Here is an 18,217-nt window from a genome sequence, read left to right as displayed (position 1 = left end):
AGAGCATACCATAGAAGACATCAATCTCGTTCGGTTGATCAAACTACCAACTTTCTACGGCACCTGGTCATTGAGAGTTACTCTTCCTATACGCTTTAAGACACTCGGTCATTGACAGACACCGGATCATCAAAGTCTTTGAGACGTACAGTCATTACGAATTCCAACTCCCCTCTCTAAGACGCCCGGTCATTGAGAGGCACCATCTAATACGCCCTATGAGGCATGGTTATTGGGCTCCTTAAAATTAACCAACAAACCTCCAAATAATTACAGGCACTTGGTACTTATTTGTAATATTTAGTATTCAAGAGGAAAAATTTTATAATAAATGGTGATGAGAAAGTCCAAACTTTCGTGTACCGTCTTTTACCTCTATCCTAAAGGACATAATACTTTACAATATTATATAATTTTATGTAATAAAGTTACATATAATAACATTTGTAATGGTTACATATAAAATAACATTTGTAACATTTGGTTGTAAATTCAATATAAATATTAAAATTAAAATCTTCCGTATAAACTTTTCGTTGGAAAATACGGACATGCTAACGTAATTGTTTGGACATAGCCAGGATATTTTTGGCTACACTGGTATAGAATATACTATAACATTTGCATGAGTTATTTCCAAGTAGAAGATGTAAGTCTTTACGTTGGAATCAGTGCCAGAGAGATGGGAAAATCCAAGGAGTGCGGGGAATCAAAAACTGTTGGAAGCTTATGAAAAATCATGGATCCTAAAACTACTGCCTTTCCTATGGAACTTCTTGTTTGTGTGTCAAAGCCGCTTTTGACAACAGAGTTGATTGTCCGCCCTTACAAAATTTGTTCATTTGATTTATGTAAAAAAGTATCTGTAAGCAAAATCTTATTTAGAAAGTATCTATTTGTAAAGGGTTATTATACATTACATGTATTATGTTTTTTCGAATTATAATAAATTAAATTTGCCATACTCAAGAAGAAAACAATTAAGACAGTGGCTGGAACACGAGCACATAATTTTATATGTCCTTTTTCAGCTATAAAAACTTAACTCCCGTTAAAAATCTCTTAGGGTCCAGGACCTGCCAAACGGCTGGTGACAACTATGTCTTTGGGGTGCTGTATATTCAGCATATCGGGCACCTTCGCTGTTACTACTGGCTTTCTACATGGCAATTTACAACTTCCTTCTTTTAAATAGCTCCCCAATAGTTCTCATGATGCTAGGTGTGGTGGACACGTCAATACCAATGACATATTCGAGATAAATTCAATAGCAACTGACAAATACTATCCAGTGAATAGGATCTAGTTGAGTTACATACTTTGGACCGAATCCGACACAACGGACTTCGTTTATACGAAGAGAAACAGTAGTCCAATGTTTCAAAGGTGTTGCTTTTATAATTCGTCAGTGAACCTCTATATTTTTCTACTGTCATCTTTATTTTGCAAACATTAACACTAGATAATTCGAAATCAGTTCGCAAAATGTGGTGCACAGTTAATTTTGACACTTAGGGTGCACAACTGATCACTATATCGCGACGTAACCTTAATGATTATGATTTCATAACAGTGTTTCAACGCACTCTAGTCTTTCCAACCACAGCCTCAATTCTGGGATTTAAAGGGAACGTTTTAATTAAACATTGCATAGAAAGGAATATACTTAAATTAAATCAAATCGTTTGTGAAAGTTCCAGAATTATCTAAAACTAGTATTCATGAAGCAGTATTTTAAGCAATGTTTTAAACCTAAACCAGAAAAACAAATCATATGATCATAATAATTCGGGAAGGATATTAGATTTGATGCTGACAAATGTAAGTTTTTATGAATTTTGACATATATCATTGACTAAAGTTGATCACTTCAAACCTCCATTTATGTTTTAGTTGTGATTATCTGTGTTCATATGAATAAGAATATTGTATATACATGCACTATGCGATAACTTCGAGAGTATTTTGATAATTTCACATATCAGCTGACACGTTTGGAAGTTCTATTTGTTGTAGAACACAAAGTATTTTCAAAAGAACATAATGTAACCACACAACAAAAAAACTATTGCTATGAAATATTTTCCATCAGACCATGGACCATCAAACTATAAAACCTTCCTGCGGGATTTCTCGGTACTGGGAGCCTGTCATAATACAACGAATGAGGAAAAGCAACTAGAAAAATTTATATAAGTTCTTTTCGATAGAAAAATAAAACGGAACATTGACACAAAGTCACACGCGTACTTTCATGATTATCAACCGAGTGACAACCATAAATTACATTTTGCATGTGCTGCTATTTTATGGATCAAGATGAAATTTTCAGTTGAAGTTAAACGTAAAATAGGTCACATAAATACACTTTATCATACGCCTAGTTTGCAGTGTTGCCACGTAATACGTAAAAGAATAGCGTGAAGGGACGTTTTGAAGGAAATTTTCTTAAATGTCCTCAATTATTTTGCCTTTGTACGTAGAAATGTCACGTTCATTACGTAAACTGAAAGCCCACACTCTTGCAAATCGATCGAGGTATAACTTGGTCCAGTGTTGTACTAACGGTCTGATCTACTAACATTTAAAGAGATCCCATTGGTCTGTAAAAATACACTGCGCTAAAGAGTTAAGCGCCCCAGGTCCCAGGTGTTGTACTTATATATTGACCAACAACTTTTATTTTTATTCTAATAACCCTAAGGAACATTCCTAATGTAATGGCGAAAATTCCCAGAAGAGTAGCTATACCCCCTTGGCACTTGTTCTACTTCTTCTATAAAATAAATATTCTGTAAATATTGAACTATCTATAGTTGTTTCATTCGATAGTCCGATAATATATATATTTACTGAACTGAAGTATTTTGTCGCGTTATAAATACTTTTATTATACAGCTTTAGTTATTATTCAATCCATTTCTTTCTTTTTAAAAATTGTATTGTAATGTTAATATACTAAACACACTACTTGAAGTTAAAGAATTTAAATATTCTGTTGTATTACTTTACTATACGAAATAGACTATTCGTTCTCCACGTAACCAAAATGTACAGTAAAATTCTATTGATAACAGTGAAAATGAGACAAAAAGATTATTTGGGGATTGTTTCCTTTCGTGAAGTGGAAATCCATTCGAAAACAACTAATAATATTGTTTTCCGTTCGATAGTGTTTTGATAATGTCTTCAGCAAAGTAGTAAGTGTCCCTACATGCGATTTTTTAAGGTATTGGTTGCACCCATGAGATTTTTGGGTCAAATACAATGTTTACTGAAAATATAACAATCTAGTTTTAGTGATAACTATATGCTGTCCGGGAGAAAAATCACACTATATTTTTTTCCCTTTCGAACTGGGGAATAAAGGTTATCTAATATATTAATTGTTGTATGCAACAATTAGTGCATTAAGAAGGATTCCTTCTTTTAACATGAAGGAGAGATAACTGGTGTGAATTTTCACACAAGCTTTCTCTGTACTAATTACAATCATGTTTCTAAGAACGCTAAATAGGATACAATTCAGTCTTCAAAGCAAGTTTTCGTAATTTTGCCGCAAGCCAATTCTGGAATCCTCTACTACTTTGGTGGGAGAGGATTATAAATTTAAGGGATCGTGCCCACGTATTTGGGATGGCTAGCGCTATACAGTATAATTGATAGATGCTTTTTAGTAGATAATAAATTGATCCTTCAATAGCAAATCAGCAAGGCGGTCCCGGATTCGATTACAGTGAGAACAATAGGACGAAAAACTGTAAAACCTTTTCCAGGCGAGCCATCCAGAATGAAGTTTTCCTGGGTTTTCTCATTCATACCAAGCATATGCCGGTATGGTACCTAACTTAAAAGTCCCAGATCGCTTCCTTTCTTCCTCAATCCTTTCCTGCTTCTATTTCCTCGGATAATATCATCGTGGAGGTACGTTATCGGTCACAGGGCTAACATGGCCATAGATACTGAGAGCTCAGAACTCTAATCCTAATCCCTAAGCTACGCGTTACTCTAGCTTGATGTGACCTGCAATCAATCGTATCATCAGTTGTGAAAACTTAATACAATTCCCCACCACATGGAAGCAAATCCCAAAAGAAGATTGACCCAGTGAAATGTAGAAATCCGTGGTACTGCTATCTTAAGAACCTACCTCTGTGAATGTTTATTGATCACGAAGGAAGTACTGGAACTAGATTGGAGGTGTTGTTCTAAAAGCAAGACAAATGACCCTAACTGGAGACCGAATATCAGTACGTGAATTTGTCATTCGTGAAATAGCCTTAGAAACGACATATTATATTAAAATTAATACTATGTAATTAAATAAGTCAACATGTACGCTAACGGAGTCACCACTGACAATACGCTTAAGTTTGGAGGAGCTAAAAGAAAATGTGAGGACGGTTCTAATGGGTGATGTATTCATTACATCCTTACCCTGTCACAATCGCACTGTAGAAAGAATGGTGAAATTTGTTGCAGAGGCGATATGGGCAAAAGTCATAACATAGATTTGTCCTAGTAACACTACAATCGGGAGAGAACATGGCAAAATTTAACACAAAAAGCAATTCAAGACACTAGAGTAACAATATGTACCTGCACCAACATATACAACGTTATCATATATGGGTGGGTGGAACTCGATATACAGTCACTTTCTCATAGTGTATTCTGAGTTACTTATGTTACCACTGTTTGGAAATATGTGAAGAGTTGAATGTAAAAGTATTTTTTAACCTAATTAATTGTCCACAAGAAACAAGAACATTCAATCTTAATTTTAAAAAATAATGAAGAAAAATAACTTTTTGTGTATTTTTGTGCAAATCCTAAGCCATTGGTGGCACGTGAACAACTTGACTGATCAAGCTGACATTTTTCGCACAAAATGTAAAGCTTTCTAAGAAAAACACCATTAAGGATAAACTTATTTAATAAGAGTAAATATTTCACTTTATTCATTTTACGAAAAATGTACTTTTTAACATTTGTGCTGTTGGTGGCACCTGAAGAAAGTTACCCATGAACCTGCATTAAAAAAAAAAAAAAAACAACTATATGTTCTTTTCTCAGTTTGTGGTAATTAGTTTTGGAAACAAACAAATTACACGCCATTAATTCTAGTGAAGCGAATAATAAAATAAGTCTTTCAAAATATATTTTTCACTATAATATTCACCCAATGTCAGAATTACTAATTACGGGGGAAGTTAAAAATCCCCGTAACTGGACATCGAACCAGATATTTATACAGGTATTGAACGAACCTAAAGTTGTAGCTGTAGTTAAGTTGGCTTTCCTACTTGGCTATATTTCTTTACCTTTCTTATTTTATGAAGGCATTATTTACCTCATTTATGCTTTTGGGGGAAAACTATTGCAATCACAATACAGTAACTAATTATTAACAAATTAACTTTTTTACATATTTTAATCAATATTTTGAATTGGAGAATAGTGTGACATGCATCCAACAAGTTCTTTTTCTTTCTAACATTTCTTTACACTTTTCGAAAGAAACGACTTTTATACTCAGAACAATTAATATCAGAAAAACGTTTGCTTGTGATTTCAACCTTCACTTTAACTTGAAGCAAAGTAGAGCTGGACCTACAAGTTTATTTTCTAACAATTAGCATTACGTTTTAAATCAAACAAATCGTATCTCAAACTGTGCAATAAATAATAAGAAACATTTATTTGTGTCTCTTATCTCTATCTTAACTTTAGGAGGCAAACGTGAAGTTTCAACCGCACAAATGCGTTTCCTATAATTTTTCGAAACAAACTATTTTTAACCTACGGAACTGTTACTAATGAGGAATATTATTTATGTTTGTTTCGAATCGCAACGTTAAAGGAAGGTTTAGTTTAATGTAGATATCCTTACATTTCAGAATTAAATGTCTAATTTTAGCAAGTACATTTCTGTATGTTCTATGATTATGCTGACTTGGAAAAACAAAATATTATTCAATTCTTCAACATATGGTGTCTCCATTCTTTTAACTAACACAGATTTTCACATAATCTTGCATACCATATTGTGTTGGCGTAGTGCTTCCCTATAGAAATCATTATTACGGGGGCTACATTTCTCAATTTCTCTTATGTCACCAGAAGAGATCCACGTAAGATGACGAAAGGAGGATAAGATAAAGCCTCACCTCCCACATCACCTGACAGACTGCCGTTCAATCATTGCAAACTAGTGAATGTTAAGATATATCGAATGCAATTAAAGTGCCTGTCAATTCTTAATTACGAGATGTAATTCGATTTCCCCAATCAGTTCTGATTTATTGAAATTTCAAGGTCAGACAGTCTAGGAACCACAATCTACGAATTTCAGGAACCTCATGATTTACCACAAACTTCATTATGGTCGTTTGCCACCAGAAATTTCCAATCTTGGCTTCTATGCTTGTGTTCCTCCGTAAATCCTTCTGTAGAACTCCCTGTAGTGTGTGTACACACCTCACTTATAAGGTTACACCGTAATCATTACCCATTCAAGGATGAACTGTGGGCGTGTTATGCCTTAGTTCCTGGACAAAAAAAAAAAAAAAAAAAAAAAAAAAAAAGCATCACGATGTGTACAATTGGTGGTCATTTTGATTGTATTCGATATGTTTTCACGCTCTCTAACTCACGATTAATAACAGTATATCAGTTCGCGTCCAGTAAACACTTTTTTCTTATTCCAGTTTCGTCATACCTTCCCAGGGGCTTAACGAAGGTGGTAAGTAATAACTGATGTAGATGAGCTAGAAACTGATTTTAAGACAGATCAACATGAATTAACATTCATTAAGATATTAAGAATACATACATTTCTGCTGCACTTCTAGTTAGCTCCTCGCACGTTAACTTAGATAAATTTAATTTACGAATTTCCACCTCAGCTGCTTCTTTAGCTTTGCCAATGGCGCATCCGTAATAACCCTAGAACAGTATGTATATGTATGTTAGAATAGAATTTTTGGTTTACTATTATTTTATTTCCTAACAAATTTTGCTTTACCAATGACGCAAGCATAATAATCTTAGAAAGAAATTTAAGATAAGTTAAAATATAATTTTTGGTTTACCATTATTTTAGTATGCTTTATGAGTAGCACAGTAATCATAATCTTTAAAATGTAATTCATATAGAACTTACAATAAAATTTTCAACTTACCATTACTTTATTCTTTAACAAATTGTCTAATGCGAGAGGAAACACTCACAATGACAGGGATGTATTGGTATTGTATACATTTAAACAACAATATTGTATACATTTAAACAACAATCTCACTAATATGTGGGATAACATGTTTCTTGGAAGTTAAGTTGAATTGATGTTAAGAAATAAAATTAGGCGAGGCGGCAGCAGCTTAGATAAAATCGAATACCGAGCTGTCGTAAAATTCTTCCATCTAAATCGAAATTGACTTTTTTGTCCAAACTTAGACGTGAAGTTGGATATATTAAGAAACGAGCGTCAGCAAAATTTAAAATGCTTCCGTCCATAAACACGGGCGCAGTGACCAAAACCTTGATTGATCAGAAAATGCCAGAACAATGTGTTGCCAATCTGAAAATTTCATTGTATTTTTCAAACGGGTAAAGGGATGATAAACAACAATACATTTATAGACACCAGGAGGAAGTAGACCTCTATTAGAGAGTAGTGTTGTCATGGTCGTCACCTTGGAGTCGGCTGTCTTGTATCTCGCTCGGTTGATTTAAATATCAAATGGGCTAGAATTTTGTGAGAAATACAATGGTGAAGTCTATGTTGCCACAAGTTTATATTTGTAAGACATAATGAGATGGCACATTGGTATTTCTTTAGTTTGAGATTACTTAACAGCCATTTGGCAATTTTAGGTAGAAATGGAAGGGCAGTTATAGGGCCCACACACGGTCCACGGTTTGTGCAAACAAGGCTGTTTGTGCAAACAGTTTGACTGTGTGTGGCGTTGTATGAACTGTTTGCGCAAACGTTTGTGCAAACATTTTCCATATCGAACTCGTTCGAAAATTGTTTTCACGAACATGATGTTTGCGCAAACACGTGGACCGTGTATGGGCATGTTTGTGCAAACACGGGCTTTATTTCCGAGTAGGAAGCCTAGTGTACAGACGCTTATTTCTTGCGCTATGGCGTCAATTAATAGGAATCAAGAATTCTGGCGAGAATTTATTGACCTTTATCGAAATTTACCTGAACTGTGGAAGGTAAAGAGTGAAGATTATAAAAACAGGAATTTGAAAAATGCGGCATATGAGAAGTTAGTGAATAAAATGAAGGAAATAGATCAAACGACGGATAGAGAGTCAGTGAGGAATAAAATCAATTCACTTCGTTCTGCATACCGAAGAGAACTAAAGAAGAGCAAGTACTATCTGGAAGTGGAACAGATGACGTGTATGTACCCTCGTTGTGGTATTTTTCCTATATGGACTTTCTGAGGGACCAGGAAATGCAATTACCTGGTATTTCGACCTTGGATGAAATAATTGATGTGGAAGAAACACTAATAAATATAGTTTTATATTTTTGACCACACATGTTTTCATTTTATATAAGAAGCGTTAAATTTGTGCTATATGTTATAATAGATATTTTCATTTGTGACCTTGTTCACAAAAAAAAAAAAAAAAAGGACATAGGCTTCATTCTTCACACCGCACCATTTCAAACGTACCTATTGGTAACAACAGTCGTTGTGCTGCTAACTTCAATAGTTTCTGGAGTTCGCGCCTTCGCGGCCGTCGGTGCGGCCGAAGGGGGTGGGATCAACACCGAAGCGCGGGAGTTCCAGCAATGACATAATTGATAATTCCACATACAGGGTTTTCTGCTAGTGACGTCATCTGCATGACATCACGTAACAGGCATTTTCGAGCGCCCAACGCCACCGATCATCCCTCCACTGAGCATAGCAGCACGCGGAGTATTTGTTGCATTGGTACAAAAGGTTTTGTGTTCTAGTTGATAAGATAAAAAAAATCCTTGACTGAACTAAATGACTGCAGATCCATTTTGCAAGCAGCTTGTTACAAACAGTCGCTTTGTCATTTCATCAAGCAATGAGCTCACCAACACCAAGCGACAAGTTTCGTCTACTCTAGTACCCAATAACATCTGCCAGAGTGAAAAACTTGATCAGACAAAGGTCATAAACTGACATTGCCAGACTAAAATCTAAATTAGAGCAATCTTACGAACAAAAAAAAACAAAAAAAAAACTTTGTAGGGTGGGCAGTGACGGAACTACCGCCTCTGCAACGGCAGGGAGGCCCAAGACGTAAGGAGGCCCTGATTATATGTGTTTTATTTTAGTCAGACATGAAATCGCAACCAAGAAAAATAATTTTTGTTACTCCTATTGAAAAGTATACGCACTATTTTACCCTAAGATTATTGGTTTTGAGTGGGTATAACACCTGATTTTGTCATTCCTGATGTGATCAAAATTGGGGAAAAAGATATATCTTTATTTTTCTGAGTGGGTTTAGAACTACTTTCGGAACAGTTACAGTCCGTTTGGCTACGAGTCTGAGGTAAATTTAATATATTACAAAATTTATTTGAATACAAATTAGATTTCACAACAGTATATGCGTATGTGACTCGTAATCAAAAGATCATGAGGAAAATAAGTAACATGATATTTTTCCAGAACTGTCACTGTCAATCAGCCGTGTACACATACATATCCTCGTTGAATTATAACAGTGTAACAATCATGAAAACTCCAATCACATATATTATATTCAGTTTTAAACAATTAGTAAATAGTCCTAATTCAAAGTAGCGGTAATATTCTGATTATTACATGTAGTTACTCGTGTTTACATGGTGTCATTCATTGCCTGACTTTGAATGTCTGTATTGGAAATAGGGCTGTTCCGATAATCGAGTAATCGATAACAATTCGATAAAAATTCAAAACCGTTTCATCGATAAAGAATTTTAATTTTATCGAATTATCGAACTTTCGAGACTCCCGAAATGTTCGAGACTCTCGAAATGTTCGAGACTCCTGAAATGTTCGGCACTCTCAAAATGTTCGAGACTCTCGAAGTGTTCGAGGCACTCGAAATGTAAGAAACATTAGACAACTTCGAGACACTCGAATTCTTCGAGAGTCTCGAATTGTTTGAAAGCAGCGATTACAGAAATATATCAATATGATCGCATTTGTCGAGTCGCTTGAATATTTTGAAAAGTTCGGGATTATCGGAGTGTTCGGAAGAAACAATGAATTCGAGGTTATCATAGTTGTATATAATATGTATTACATATATGCAGAGTGTTTATTTTAAAACTTCTCTCCTTAGCAATGAAGTGAAGGAAAAGTTTTTTCCCCACAGATCTGTATAAGGTTTAAGCAGTCTGTCAGAAGAGAGAAAGAGAAAGAGAAAACATGCATCACCTGAATGGAATTGGAATCCAAGACACCATTAGTCTACTAAATCACTTTGCCGATTGCGCCAATAACGGGGCAGGCAAAAAAATAATTTTAATATGATTTCGAGGGTTTAATTTAAAGTTCTGTATAGAGATAGGTACTGATATAGGTAGAGGTAAGGAAAGTCGATAAGGCTGAAGACTTATCAAACTTCCGTTTCGAAAATTTACTCTCCGGCGCTCGAATGCCTTCGAGTATTTGAGATTGTCGTGAAACAAACCTTGAGAATTTTGGGTGTGAAGCTCCCTATTACAGGCCGTTCTGTCTGTGTGTTTGCATGTGGCATCCGACGATAACTTTCGAACGGATTGTCCGATTTTGATGGAACTCATTTTAAAATGCTCTCTTTTGCTTTCACCAGACATCTATTGTTTTGGTTGCCATACCACAAGGGGATTTTTCCCGAATTGAAGTATTTGCTCTTACTTTGGGCGTAGGCGTGTGAAAGCTACGATAACGTTCGAATGAATTATCCGATTTTAAAGAGGATTGGTCTAAATGCATATGTCAGGTATCTGTTGCTCTTGGTTACTTTACGATATTTGATTTTGTGCATAAGATGCCGTGCGGCTCTGAGGTATTACCAACCTCAGATTCAATGCGTACCTGGGAGGGGGGGATGCGGCGAAGCGTGGTGCCGACAACACCACATTCATCTACGACTGAGGGCACACTCCCTACATGCCCTCATGGCATGATGCTATGCACAAGGGAGAACTTTACATATGACAGAACGAAGACTAAAGGAAAATGAAATGAAGTGAAATCTTCCAGTTTAATGACCTACTATTATGTCTGTTAGGCTAAGGGAGAAGTATGATTAAGGCAAGTGAATGATGATGGAATAATTGGTGGAATGGGAATGTGGAAGGAAACGGGAGTACGTCGAGAAAACCCACGGACACGATGTTGTCCACCCCAAACTTACTTGGTCGGGGATCGAACCAGGGAGGGACAAAAGGGATGAAGGGGAAAGGAGAAAAACACACATCCTCTGACTTACATTTCAATGGCTCTGATTCAATTTCCATATCAAATTAAAATAACTTCCGATCACTTCTTAAGGAAAAATAGAAAACATTATTTCCTCAAGAGTTCTTTTAGCTGCTTCGTATATTGTTGCAAACAGCCTTTCAAAGAAAGATGGTCGTGCAGTTACTTGCTTTGCAGTTGTTGAAAGAAATATTAGACCCTATCTCTCCTGTTGTGTCCTGCATACAATAGACTACTTATCATTGTTTCTTTCTTTTAAGAAACAAGAAGCCAATGTCTTTAAAACCGATTACGATTACATTGCACTTCGATTGTAATCAGATTTCTCTATGGGAAACAAGGTTATACTGCTAATTCAAGCTGAAACAGTACTGGAAAGTGTGTTCAAGTTACTGAAGTGAAAATGTCAGCGAAAAGATCATATGGGATATTTGGATCATTCTGAAACTTGGATATTTGGATAGGGAACATACTAGTTCCTAAATAAAATCTTGACCGGACTACGGTAGATCCTATAGTATTGGAGCTATGGACCTATAAAATTCATTTATTCATGTTTTCGGCATCCTATAACTCCAAAAGGAAGCATTTGTGCACCCAGGTTGGTCTATACTTTTTGTTTTATCTTGGTCTCAGGATAGGGTTGCCATATTTTGAAATTAGAAAAGCGGCGGATTCTAAACCGTAAGTACTGATGTGAATTTGTGTATTAGAATTACTGACGATCCTTTTTTTTTTTTTTTTTTTTTAGTGATTTCTTTGATAAGTGACACTTCCAATGTACTTTTCTAACAAAACTAAAGTAAAGAAAATTTAGTTTTTGCCTTTAATGTTTTATTAAGTTCAACAAATGTGAGTCTCGAATTGTAAAGTAAGTATTAAATAAGTATTACAGTAAAATATAAGAATTTCTCTAAAACAAGTTTTCCAAAAAAAAAAAAAAAAAAAAAAAAAAAAAAAAATGCAAACGATATATGGCAGATGTTGTTCATACGGTTTTCTCTCTAAGGAATACAAAATAATTTCTAAACTTTTATCGTAAGAAAGCTAAAACATATTTAGAAGTCTTGGTCCATCTCTTATAAAATTTCTGATCATTTTCAAAGATTTTTACTTGAAATCATACTAACATACGAAAATACCACAGTTTCACAATATATGAAATACAGTATAAACATTTTAAAAGAAAAAATACTAATAATGAATCTAATCTAAAGAATATGCTAAGGATCCGTAGGTTCAATTTGCAATAATTTCTGAATATATAAAGACTAGTTGAACATATAGATTACGTAACAACATAGACGTGTTCAGTTGAACTGGACAGAATGTTATCAAAGAAATACGCACCCATGAGATCATACATTAGTATTCATGGGTTGAACCAAAATGTGTATGATTACGCCAAAATTTTTACATTTTTCATTCCCTTTAACTTCCTTTAAAAAATCTCGATGACATAAAATCTTATCGTAAAATTCTACGCATGATACGTCTTTTATATTGTACAAAACCAGTAGTAATAATTTGACAGTTCTTGCGTTCATCTTGTTTCTGTCATCTGTCCATTCGCGATTGAGATTAACACAGAAATGTAGCGGTTTACGTTGAATATAACAACACTTTATCAACAAAGTCGCCTTAGATTTTTCTCCAATCCGAAAAAGCGGGTGGTTTTTCATGATTAAGAGATGATTAAGCGGGGGACGAATATAAGACCTGAAAATCTGGTGGTATCCGCTAAAATTAGGTAATGTGGCAACTCAAACGTTGGCGGTGTTGTTTTGAAACACTCTATACAAAATGATGCACCACGTTATTCTAAAATAATGCAAAACTCTTACGTTTTTAAAACCTACATTATTCGTCCAGGAAGCAATCTAACGACGCCAAACGACGCTTCTGGATCCGCTAGTGTGTGGATTCATCATAATGTACAAACCAACTGTATAGAACATATGGTACACTGTATATTCACTGTCGAAGAAATAGATTTATTTCCGTTTTTCACCTTCATTAAACTTAGTGATGATTTCAAGGTTTCCCCCGCGTAGTCTTATCATACGTCCTAGATTCAAGCCCGATCCGGAAAATTGTCTGGGATTAACTAATGCCCGAAATTTTAGGGAAAATGGAAGACTGGGAAATTTCGCTGTGTTTGGTCAAGTGCTTGGCTTGCAATTCTGTCTTGTGCTGATATTTATGAAAAAATCAATAACGATAAGGTGTTCTTCGCAAGAATACTTTACTCAGGAAAAATAATTAAGACAATAATATAAAAAATATATTTTAAGTATAGAAAATGAGCATAAGCATTTTAGGAAGTTAAGATTAGACTTTTCTTAACTTCTCAATAAACAGACACACCATTCTTAAAAATATCCAGAAATTATGGTAATCCTACCCCGGGAGATTTTGAATACACGGACGGTGAAAGTAGCAAAAATACTGGTAAACCATGGTGAACATGATCAGAGATATGTTTGTGGGGAAATATTCCTCCTAAACAACCCCTGAAATCACCACTGATTTGACTAACATTTATTTTACTGAAAGGCTAAAGGGGGAGTTTGCGCCCAAAGCATCAACACATCTGATTGCGGCAATGTGTGAACTAGTGACCATTAAGAGAAAGCAAACACGACAGAAGATAATACATTTGGCTTAAAAATAAAATTTTGCTATAACATTTTAGCAACACCGTGCGTGATTAATATGGTTGAGGTGTTGAGCGTATACTATATCGTATGAAGAGCAAATTACCATATTTGTACGTTTAAGACCGTATCTCTGGCAACACTAATACACTAGCTGTTAGCAAATAACAAACAAGAGATAAAATTTAGGGAAAAATGAACGCTTTCTGTGTGTGTGTGGGGGGGGCGGGAGGGGACGAAAAAGCAATCCCATTGTGCACGCTTTCCTTTCTACTCGCTTTCCTTTGCAATAACTTATCAGATAAAAACAGTTGTTTGACTAGTTTGGCTGCAAGAAGGAATCATTGGAGAGGTGAAGGAACCGAACTTCCATCACTACTTTTGATAATACCCGAAACTTCGATAATACTCGAGATTTCGATAATACCCGAAACTTCGATAATACTCGAAATGTCGATAATACCCGAAACTTCGATAATACTCGAAATTCCGATAATACCCGAAACTTCGATAATACTCGAAATTTCGATAATTTCCGAAACTTCGATAATACTCGAAATTTCGATAATACCCGAAACTTCGATAATACTCGAAATTTCGATAATACCCGAAACTTCGATAATACTCGAAATTTCGATAATACCCGAAACTTCGATAATTTCAAACACTCGAAAGGTTTCGAGTAACCGATGACAACTCGATAAATTTTCACTCCCGAAGTTCGATAGGTCCTCAGCCTTATCGAACACCCCTAATTGGAAAGAAACATGGAATGCTTAAATTGTTTTATAGATCCTAATAAGTCCTGACAAGATTTTTCTGTATCTGTGTGTGTGTGGGGGGGGGGGGCTGATTTTGAAGTTCCGCCACTGAGGGTCGGTGTTATTTATATACTATACATTAACGTTAAACAAGCTGCTTCAGTGGACATGCTTACGCGATTAAACTGAAAATTGAACTGAAGTTTGTGCAAACAGTTGAATCGTGTATGGCCGAGTGTTTGCGCAAACACGATGTTTGCACAAACATAATGTTTGCACAAACCGTGGATCGTCTGTGGGCGCTGTTACAAACATCGAATTATGTGTTATCAGCAAAAGAGATTTAAAGCAATAAAGCCGTAGCGACAAACAAGAGTTACTGGCAGTAGATTTACACAAACACTAGAACAAAGAGTAGAAGTAGGACATAGAGGCCAGGGGGCGAATTATGTTCAATGGGAAAATATAACAGTTCAGCAATATAAGGGAGAAGAGGTGATTCATACATCTCACGATAGAGAGGAAGACCAAGGGATATGTGGGATTATTACTCTCAGTTTGTCTTTTAGTTTTGAATTCATTGTAAAGTGGAGATAATGCTAGGACGTTAAATGCTTTAGAAATTTACATTAGCTTACTTGAAAAATTTATACTAGCTTACTTTAGAAATTTATACTGTCTTGAAACAAAAGAGAAATGAAAAGAATATTGAAATTACATTTACTTTTGTAGTTCAGATTCAGTTTTGTTCTAGGGAGCGCGGTGGCTCAATGGTAGAACGTTCACCTCCGGTACTTGGGATCCCTGGTTCGACCCCAGCTCGCGCCGTGTGGACTTTGTGGTGGACAAACACCGTGCTCGTGGGTTTTCTCGGGGTTCTTCCGTTTCCTCCCACTTTCTTCATTCCAACATTTTCATTCATTTCTCATGATCACCGTCTACTTTAGTCTAACCGGCATAACCGTGGGACGTAAAACTCAAGGATTTCATTTCAGTTTTGTTCTATTTCATAATATAAAGAAAAATAAAAGCATAATATATATATATATATATCTTTCCATAGTTCAAAAAGCTATGGGACCTATCGTAATCGGGTCAAGACTTCACTTGGGAACTAATATGTGCCGTATACAAAAATACCTGTTTCAGAATCGTAAGGTACTGACGCAATAATTTTTATAGAGGAAATTTGGCTACGGATATTTTGAAGTACTCACAAACTACTTCTATAAAAATTCTTGCGTAAACACCATAGCATTCTGAAACGTGGATATTTGGATAGGGTACATACTAGTTAATAAACAAAGTCTTCACCCGACTACGATAAGTCCCATAGTATTGGATTTATGGAATTTTAAAATTCATTTGTTCTTGAGCTCCTCCGTGGCTAAGCGGTTAGCGTACGCGCCTTTGGCGTGGGAGGCCCGGGTTCAATTCCCGGCGGGAGCTCATGTGGTTCGGATTCCACGTTAATCAGTAGGTCCACGTCTCATATAGCCTCGCTGCTGAACGGGACGTTAAACTCAAAATCAACTCATTTGTTCTTCTTTACGGCAACCTATAACTCCGAAAGAAAGCTCAGTAGTAGAGAGTTCACCTCTGATGTATAGGGTTCCTGGTTAGATCCCAGCTCGCGCCAAGTGAACTTTGTGGTGGACAAACACCGTGTGCGTGGGTTTCCTCGCGGTTCTCCCGTTTCCTCCCACTTTCTTCATTCCACCATTTCATTCATTTTTCATCATCACCGTCTCCTTTAGCCTAGCCGGCATAATCGTGGGACGTAAAATCACTTCATGTCATTTTTTTCAAAATTAAGCATTTGTACACCCAGGGGTCTATACTTTTCGTCTTATCTTGGTGTCAGGAGTCACCTCCCAAACATTTTTGGTCTTGTTTTGAAACACCCTGTATAAATAGGAAGATCTGTTAAAAAGATCTTGCAAAATATATACTGTATGTTTATTCTATTCTTTAAAAAAATGGTATGGTTTGTAAAAGGTTTTTTGTTTCATTTTAATGATTCTTTGAGAGGCCCATGTACATTCTTGTCTTTTAACTGCTACACCGTCACGACTGTTTGTCCTATTCTACTCATTTGGTGTCAATAGAAGCTAATGAACTAAACTTTCACCCAACTACATTTGCTATCCAATGGAAGTCACTGGTTTTCTATACAGGAATTAGTCTCACCTTCTTTATACTACACAATACTAACACGTACGTACAGAAAAGAAACGAAGTACTTTTGTCTTAATACCTGTCATAGGAAGAGTCATAATGTGTTAGTCCAATTTAGCATTAGCAGATTTCCACTTCTGTTTCATTGTTGGACGCTGTTGTTATGTTGTCCTTTTTAATTTTTTTCAATTCCTATCAAATATCTTTCAATAGGGCCAAGTTCAGCACGGTTCTGTGGATTGGCGGCTTTGGACACAACGTTCAAATGATTGTCTTTGTACCAGGGTAAAGCTGTCGACTGAACTGTGAATTTGTCAGGTTCAGGCAGTAAATGGTATTCACATTATGTTGGCTAAGAAGAGGTAAGAGTCATTTTTGTGAGTTGTTTTCCCTGAAGTGATGTTGACATCGCTTTTCCGTTTACATGAACATGTTGTGGGGCTCCGGTAGTTCCTTGGTTCTCACTTCTGTTGACTCCTCCAATAGATTTTTTTGCGACGTGATATTTGGGTCGTGGCAGTTTTTGACTGTCGGTCGATACATACGTTTCGTCGTCCATAATGAGATACCTTGAAAATTTCGAAGCGTATTCGAATAGAGCTTGCATGCACATAATTTTGAAATATACATTTGTTTCTCAGTTCTGTTCAAAACCTTCAGAGCTCGAAACGTCTCTAAAATTTTCTGTTCTTTTAATCTCTTGCAGAGTAGATTTATACACGCATTACTGGATTCTTTCGATATGCATTCATACCTTTTCACACTAGTATGTTGTCACTTACACTTCGCTTTCTTCCGCTCCTATTCTTTCTGTCACATGTAATGTCTCCTTCAAACAGAAAATATGTTCAGTTCCAGTTCTTTTGTTGTAGCTCCATATAACCGTTCGGTTCATTCTTCATATTTGTAAGTCAATTGATTACTTGTCCCCAGTTGTTTTGATGTCATCTTGCATTACTGCTTCGACCTGCACAGCGTGTGTGCTGGACACAACAATACTCATTGTCAGGACCGCTTTCTCGAATTTTGTATGAAATTCCTTCTCGTTCAATTTTGCTTCCGCGACATTATTTGCAAAATATTATACATTTTTTCTGGAAAGCACTTTATCTAATACTTAGAGATGTAATGTTATGTACTATGATTGATACACAGGAA

General features: G+C 35.8%; 1 protein-coding gene across 1 annotated transcript in view; it reads right to left on the bottom strand.

Moving 5' to 3' along the window:
- Nucleotides 1-18,217, bottom strand: part of LOC145663700 (proteasome subunit alpha type-3-like) — a 76,436-nt gene that overhangs the window by 16,346 nt on the left and 41,873 nt on the right. The window contains exon 6 of the mRNA XM_081729795.1: nucleotides 6,836-6,948. Coding sequence (XP_081585921.1) covers nucleotides 6,836-6,948 — 113 coding nt within the window. The remainder of the gene's footprint in view (nucleotides 1-6,835; nucleotides 6,949-18,217) is intronic.

This window comes from Thermobia domestica, chromosome 11 (assembly GCF_964235325.1).
Source record: "Thermobia domestica chromosome 11, izTheDome1.hap1.1, whole genome shotgun sequence".
In the NCBI taxonomy this organism is placed as follows: domain Eukaryota; kingdom Metazoa; phylum Arthropoda; class Insecta; order Zygentoma; family Lepismatidae; genus Thermobia; species Thermobia domestica.
Note: the sequence above shows the minus strand (reverse complement) of the source record. Positions and strands in the feature narration are given on the sequence as shown.